Genomic DNA, 8,788 nt, shown 5'->3' on the forward strand with positions numbered 1-8,788 from the left:
CATTTGATAAACACGTTTAGATTGAATGGTAATTTATAATCAGTCACAAGAACGTCGAATCTGAATCACTTGAAAAAAACACGGGGGTGCTTAACTTTTTTCCAGGTGTATATTAAAGCTTGCTAAAATCTCAAAATGTTTTTTTGTGCACAAAATGGGTATCCTTGAAGCAATTTATGTTTAAATGTTGCTAGGAAGATCATTAAATCTATCTAGACTGGTGAACACTTTTCAGGTGTCGAATGATAATAATAGTTGTAGTTCTATGTCAACAATGTTTTACTCAAAAATATTTTAGAGTTAATATTTTGTAATTTTATGTCACTTATTTAGTATAATTTGACAATGAAAAATATAATAAAGATGTTCAAAGAATTTTCCTCATAAACAATGCATCTGTAAATTATTTTTCCGAATTTCTCTGCTCATCCTAAAGTATAGGTTTATATTTCCTAAGAAATTATCATCCCATTAAAATATAATTTTAAAGTTTTGTTTTTCATACAGTTTTTTTCTCTTTCAGTTGTTTTATTACTACAGCCCTTCCTTGGCACTTTTTTATTGTGTCTCAGCATGTGGGTGGTCTTAACAATTACTGATGAATCTCAACTGAAAATAACCATAGTCAGTATTTAAATGTGACTGGATAGAGCAAATTATAAATTATATACATCAATGCATAGTACATAAAGTGGTTTGAACAGTAATTTATAGTTTCTCAAAAAAGTATCTAGTCAAAGCTTTTCTAGGAATGAGCAAAGGAAGCTAATGGAAGGTCAGAAGACTTCAGAACAAATCACAGAATTTAAAATATTTTTACAGTTTGTTCAGACACTATTTAAATTTCTGGTAATGTTTTAGTGTTAGATTACATCTGTTTCAAAGCTACAAAAATTTTGTATGACAAGACATCAGGTAAGCTTAGTTATGTAAATATTTCAATGACTCAAATCCTTATTTATTGAATGGAAACACATACACAAAAGAACTACTTATTTATTAAAAAGAAACTATTACATATACATTAATCTCAGTCAAGCATATTATTAGCCAAACTCATTATACCTAGCATGACAAAAGTAAGTGTGACACAATTGTGAAAGTTGAAGTCTTAGGTTGCCAATAAATCTATTTCACTTCCAGTCATGTTTTTTATGATTTATTACAGGAGGCTGTGTGTGCTAAACTCAGCAAAATAAAGTATCAAAAGAAACATATTAGTGGATATCAATCAAGTTGAAACTGACTGGATATGTAAAATGTTACTCTGTGGTCAACAATAAACAAAATTGAAATTTGAGACAGATAGAATTACTTTGAAAATTTCATACACTAAAAAATGATAGAAATACTAAATCAAATAATATGACTTTTTTTTTTTTAAAGCCAACTCTATATAATATTGAGTTTATTTGAACTAAGTTTGATGCAGTTTAGTTAAGTATTTCCACTGTGAGAAATAAAAAATCAAGGGTTATCATCAGCACCCTTCCAGTCTGGAAAAAGTTAAATTAAAATTTTATCTATTGCTTCAGAGTGTTAGTTTGAGAAAGCCATTTCAGTTAGAATATTTGTTTGCACATATATATGTAGAACATAGTAATGCTGTAAGACAACAGTTTTGAAATGCATATTGAAACCATTCTTAGCCATTTTGTTTCATACTTAATGATCAAAAGACCATCTGTATTCAGTATTTTTAGATGATGATTGTATTGTGTTTCTTGCTTTAAGGGTTTTGTGCTTGGATGAACATTGAGAAAAAGTAAATAAATTATGTAATTTTTTATGTTATTAGATAAACATTTCCTCAGAAATGCTTTAGCTGAACACAATGCACAAGATATATAGATTTTAGCTTTTACTTGTAACTCATTAAGACATTTTATGTTGTTGATTGGAATTTTGATTAATTCTGCAGTTGAATATATCTTGGAGTGGGAACTAATATTAGACTAAATTCTTGTATTTTTATAATAATGTTTAAAATGGCAATAGAATTTACACCCAAAGAAGATCAAATGGTATATGTAATAGTGATGTTTTATTTTGTTTAGATTGTGAGGGATTTAGTTAGATGAGGTACAAAGATTTAATGCTGCTCTGTGATTAATATGTGCCTGAATTGCCAGGATGAAATGGTTAAAAATTAAATGACACATCAGGCTGGTAGTGGTACAGATTTCATTTGCATTTTGGGATGTTTTTTCAGTTTGTAAACATGGGGTTTACAAAGTATGTTCTTTGAACTCCAGTAAGATATTTAACGATAAACAATTTATTGTAGCTCTTTTGAGTAAAGATTTGTGTGTATGCTATAGATAATAAATTATTTTGAAGGTGTAACTAAACAGAAAAATAACTGAAGTTTCTTCACTTTCATGGTTTAGGAACAGCATGAAAACTGGGGAAATACTGACTTGAAATAATCTTTGTTATGAATGGAATGACAACAAGATTTTAAACTTGATCTTAATATATTTCTGGCGAATTTAATTTTTGAACAACAATAATGGCTAAAAACTGATTACAAGTAATGATTGTGTATTGTGCACATAATTTCTGTAATATAGTCCGTCAAATTTTGAATTATCCATGTTAAATTTTTATGTTTGAGTAGGCTTAATGAAATTTGTTTTTACTTGTAGTTTAGCTGTTATAGTATGATGTTTATAAATGTTACAGTTCTACAATTCAGAAGATGCAAGAAAAGCTCTAGATCAGCTAAATGGGTTTGAATTGGCTGGACGTTCAATGAAAGTTGGTAATGTCACAGAGCGATCTGATTCCACCTATGGTGCATCTTTTCTGGATAGTGAAGAAACAGATCATACTGGTATAGGTCTTGGTGCCACTGGAAGACTGCAACTCATGGCCAAGCTTGCTGAAGGTACATATTAAGATAGTGACTACACACATTAATATATGTGTTGTAGCTTTTGAGTACAAAAATTCAATTTTTTTTATGTAAATTACATAATTTTCTGATAATTTGGCACATGAGTTACTAAGTTACTTGCAGGAGTTGGATGATTCTTCTAGGCTTGTAAGATGCAATGTAGATAAGTTACAACTCTGTGTTTGTAACTGGCCAATACAAAAACTGGAATGTGTCACAAAATGAAATTGTTTAGGCCACACAAAAACAGTTTTTTTTATGTTTGTTATTATTACTAATCAAAAGGTTATAATAATAACTTATCTGTAACATTTATTATAAAATCATTATTGGCAATTCCATAGACTTAAACCCTTTAGCAAAAGGCAGGTCAAAATGTACATGTCACAGCCTCTTACAGAGTTACATTCAGAATTTAAACTATTTTATTATCAATGTATACGAATAAACTTGGAATGAACACTGCTTCAGTGTTTTAAATGAAGTATAGCCAACTTTTAATATCAAGCAATATAGATTTCTTCCATTTCTGTAACTCAATATTTTATTTCACGAAACATTTTTATAATACAGGAACAGGTTTTGAAATTCCCAAGGTGGCAATGTCGGCTCTTCAGATGCAGGGATCAATCATCCAGCAGAATTCTATTCCACCAATAGCAACACAGTGTTTCATGTTATCAAACATGTTTGATCCAGTATCGTGAGTACCTTTTATGAAATATTTCTGTTAGTCAACCCTTTCACATTGACCTACTAACATTATAAGAAGCTATGTAACTCTCAAATTTCATTCCAAAAACATAACTAGTGGATGATATTGTTTGAAACTTGAGAGGAACTTTCCTAAAGGTATGTAGTTTCAGAAAATTAGAATATTTTTTATTTTTTCAACTTTTTCTACTAAAATGTGTTATTTATTGTAGTTATTTGCATTCAGATTCTGAGTAGTTGAAGTGCAAGGTGATTATCATGTTTAGTATAAAAATAATTTTTTATCTTAAAGTTTCAAATTTCATTCACATAACTTCTAAAACCTCCAAAATTAATATCAAAAGTAATAATAAGGTTAATGTTTATATTTATTTTGTCATTATCTCTATAATATCACTAACTGTAACTATTATTGTCAATGTTGATATGCAGTGAAATGTTTAAAATTAAGAAACAGAAATATGTACTTACCTTTTAACTCTGTCAAATAATCTCAAGATATCTTTTTTTGGCTATATTTGTAATTTCAAGTATTTACCTTTTCACTTATAGTTTATTTGTAATGTTTTATTTTCCTTTCCCATCCTTTACGATTTATTACTTTTTCTTGACACACACACACCAACAGGTGCCTTAGAAGCATATTACAGCATTTTTGGCAAAGATGCAAGCAAGCCTTTGGTAAAATGTTTTTGTACTTGCGTAGTAAGTTAACCCTCACGAACAAAGACGAAGTTTGGGTTGTATTAAAAACATTTTAAAACATAAAACCAAAATATAAAAGTAAAACCTAAATACAAGTTAACTGTCTCTTACTAATATGTATGTATCTAGGTGAGAGATGACACTAATAGCTAGTGAAGGTGAAATCAGCAGACAGTACTTCAGCTGTTCGACACCCTTGGCAACAAATATTGTGCGTGAGTTTCAGATAACTAAAGAAGTAATTAAGGATAATAGAGAACCTTGATCAGTATATTGAGAATATATGATGGGCTTTTGCATGCACCCCTAGGTGGAGCTCTTTTTCTTAATGATGACATTGAATTTCATACTTTAGCTTATTTTTAACAAGGAATTAGATTACAGTTTAACCCTCTTCATGGGTGAGTCAGAATGTGCATGTCACAAATTTTTTACAGGGTTACATTCAACATTTAACTAAACAACTGTATTATCAATGTATGCCAGTAAACTTGGTATCAAAACAGTTTATAATTGAAATATTATCTAAGTTGTAATGTGTTAATTTTAAAAGCAAGTACTGAAACAAATTCTCAACCTTTACTCGTTTGTGTCACATGACATGTCTGCCCTCATAGTTCTTCCCTTTAGATTTTATGCTTTGATCAATACAATTTCTGTAGTGCCTAACCAGTTAAATGATTAAACTACCTATTTTAACAAAGAATATAAAATGTGAATTTCTTAATAACTTGATTTGGTGATATATCAATAAATCTGTGAATGCACATGTTTATAGGCAATAGAAAGACCATATTGTTACTTACGTGAATCTTAAATTCAGCTTAGTTTTGGCAAAGATGGAAGTGATCAAAAAAAGCATAATGTCTGTTGAGTAAAGTCATTGCTCTGAGCAATAATATAATTTTTTTTAATCTATGGATAGCTTTGTAGAAATCTAGGTTAATTATAGTAGTTTTGGGACATTCTGTTCTAGTACTGCCCGGCATGGCCAGGTGGTTAGGGTGCTTGATTTGCAACCTATGGGTCGCCGTTCGAATCTCAGTCCCATCAAACATGCTTGCCTTTTCAGCCGTGGAGTAGCCCAAGAGGTGGTGATGACTAGCTGCCTTCCCTCTAGTCTTTCACTGATAAATTAGGGATGGCTAATGCAGATAGCCCTCGTGTAGTTTTGCGCAAAATTCATAACAAACAAACAAACCTGTTCTATTGTCTGATATATTTTTGTGTTTTAAAATACATATTTGAAAGCTACATGAATTAGTTTTTGGAAAAGAAAGTAATCCTACTGAAGCATAATATCAAAGTGCAAATGGCCTTAGCCTTAGTGCTAAATTTCTTATGTAAATGTTTTTTATATAACTTTTAACAAAAGCAACTAAAATGTAGAATTTGCAAACTTCATAGGTTAGATACAAAACATAAATACAATATAGTTCAATGAGGAAGCTAAAATAACTTGTGATTATTACCTGAGTGTTTGTTTAAGCTGGCTGGAAATATCCTGCTGCAATTTGTTTTTCAATTACAAAGGACCCCAATGTACAGTATTGATAACAGAAATTTGAAAGAAAGCAAATTGTCAAAAGGTTAGAAGTTGAGGCTGTTAGGATAAATAATTGTAATTGTTTTTTACGATTTTTCATCATTCTAGAAAAAATAGAGGAATTGATTTTTTGTTTTTAAACTCTTCACTGCACATTGATGACTTTGCTACACTTAGTATAGAAAAATAGAGATAAAAATAGTTTTTAATCTCTCCTTCTAAAAAAATTTTGATACTCATTTAGTAGGTTTTAGAAGTTATGCAAGTGAAATACAAAAACTGTAAGATGAAAAAGAAGTATTTTTGTTATAAGCATGAACATAACGTTTTACTCTGTAAAGGATTCATAACTTCATAAACAAATTTTTAGTTAAAAAATCAATCTTTTTGTGCACAAGACTTGTAACATTTATTTAAAGCTTTTCAAATTTCTTTAAGATACACCTTGTACATTAAGTTATAGTTTGCAAGAACACAAAAAACCGCAAAGGTAAATTGATTCTTATTAGAATATATACAGAGGGCTATATCTTTGTTGAAATTTGTGTAGAATTTTGGTTTTTGTAGGGAAAAAAGTCCTACGTGGGATCAAGAAATACGAAATGATGTCATAGAAGAGTGTCAAAATCATGGTGGTGTATTACATGTGTTTGTGGACAAAGCTTCTGCTCAGGGAAATGTGTTTGTGAAATGTCCAACTGTTGCAGCAGCAGTTGCTTCAGTGAATTCTCTTCATGGTCGTTGGTTTGCTGGTAAAAATTTTAAATATACTTACTACTATCTCTCTCTAAAAAAACAAAGCAACTGCTCTCTTGATATCCGGCTTTTCATAAATCTTTCGTAAAATTAATATATTTTTAGTTTCAGATGCTTTAAAAATTAATTTTATTTTTTGTGTATTGTTAACTTTAGCTCACCATCATCAGTTGAATTTTAAGTAGCAAATTTAAAGAGTATTTGACAGTATTTCAATAAATATATGTGATAATATGCAATACAGTGCTTCCTTAATGTTTTTATAGTTGTCTGTTTAGCTCTATTACTTTGGTCTTTCAGCAGATTTTCTGGCATTCACTTTTGAGATTAAGATTGGTTTTCTTTTTCAGTCATATATTGATGAATTTCAGTTCTATGAATTAACAAGATGTTTATCACTTCCTGGTTATATAACCAGATTTGCTAATCTAGTTATCATTGACTCACATTTTTATTTGAATTACTTGTTTTTGATGTTTTAGAATTGAGAGTTATATTTCAGTACACAGATCTGAGCTGTGAATAAAGTCACTTCATTTGGTCAGTCAATGAGCAGGTCACTTGTCAAAACATTTGGATGGTGTTTCATCTACAAGTAAAGTTCTGTTAAAAGTATTTTTTGTGACTTATGTAATTCAGTCAGCCAGTTTGGAAATACATCTCCTATGCTGACTAATCTTTTCCATGCTGCTCTGTCTATGTTTCCTTGCATTCCTCTTTTTCTTACCATTCTTTTGGCTCTCCTCTGGTTTTTTTTATGTAGTTGCTGTCTCTCCACTGTCCTTGCCAATCTTTGTTTCTCCATCTTTCATACATGTTCTAACCAGGTCAAACAACAATTCTCTGCTAGTTCATTCAGTCACTTTTTTTCTAGTAATCCTTCACGTACCCTCTTTTGTGACCCTTCATTGCAAAATTCCCAAAATCCATTTGAGACAGTTTTCACAGAAACCATCTAATCTCTGTTTCAGCTGATGTTCAGCTTGTTGAACCATACAGATACTAATATTCTTGTAGCAGCATTATACACACTGTTTTTGGTTTTTATGCTGATATATCATCATTACAATAGTACAGTACTCAAGGTATTAACACATTAACCATGAATGACATTTTAATGCATCAATCATTTCTATTAGTCAGCAAAGGAGATATAACTATGTGCAAGCATACAGGGTATTAACACATTAACCATGAATGACATTTTAATGCATCAATCATTTCTATTAGTCAGCAAAGGAGATATAACTATGTGCAAGCATACAGATAAACAGTCCCTTAACATTGTACAGTGATTACGTATGTGCTGCACTTTTGTGAATGATAAACATTTTTTGCTAAGTTTTAAGTCACATGACCTGAGATTTCCACAGTGGTTTTGTTGGTTACTGTTATAGCTACAAGATGGCAAGGTTGCACAAGTGTTTAGTCCTTTGATAATAAGTATGTGGGTAAAAATGCCACAAATGTGAAAATAAACATGATTGCTTGCTCAAAGTGAAGTATGAATTGTAGGAAAAACATTATTTTGCTTCAATACATTAAACATTTGACATGTTTGCAAATACACCATAAAATGTATGTGCCTGATTACAAAAATATTCAAAGTGTGTGTCACACTATTTGATTTTTCTTTCTCATAATCAGAATTATATTATAAACGTAATCATATAATCAAGCTGTGTACTTACTTACTAGTGTTTGACAAGCTTAGACTTGTTTCACAAGTTTTATACCCTTAATTCATAAGGAAAGTACACCTTCTAATATATCAAATTATAAAACTGAATTCCAAGTGTATTTAAAATATTTTTAGGTACAGTTTTCATCTATTTTAATTTCAGAACAACAGGTTATATATTACTTTTTTGAAAAAACAGAATCTTTCCTTTCTGAGAATTTGCAATGAAAATAAAATTTACACTTGTAAATACTTTTGTTAACTATGGTCTGATTGTCTACGTAGTAACTATTATATCTTAATGTACATTAAATCTTTTGGTAGGAACATACCATACCGTAAATTTGAAGCAGGAGTGTACACCCCATTAATACATTTTTTGAAAGTTAAAAAAATATTCAACAATACTTTTCATCTTTCTGCATTATGTGCTAGTATGCAGCACACTGTTATTTCCCACTTGTAAAAACTTCAGCTTGGTGGATAC

General features: G+C 30.2%; 1 protein-coding gene across 2 annotated transcripts in view; it reads left to right on the forward strand.

Annotated features, from left to right (window-relative positions):
• The window catches only part of LOC106457915 (RNA-binding protein 39-like), a 74,320-nt gene that overhangs the window by 63,752 nt on the left and 1,780 nt on the right, over positions 1–8,788 (forward strand). For both annotated transcript variants that reach the window (XM_013917362.2, XM_022383993.1), the window contains exons 10-12: positions 2,686–2,890; positions 3,473–3,602; positions 6,432–6,616. In XM_013917362.2, coding sequence (XP_013772816.1) covers positions 2,686–2,890; positions 3,473–3,602; positions 6,432–6,616 — 520 coding nt within the window. The remainder of the gene's footprint in view (positions 1–2,685; positions 2,891–3,472; positions 3,603–6,431; positions 6,617–8,788) is intronic.

Source organism: Limulus polyphemus, unplaced genomic scaffold (genome assembly GCF_000517525.1).
Source record: "Limulus polyphemus unplaced genomic scaffold, Limulus_polyphemus-2.1.2 Scaffold391, whole genome shotgun sequence".
NCBI lineage: Eukaryota > Metazoa > Arthropoda > Merostomata > Xiphosura > Limulidae > Limulus > Limulus polyphemus.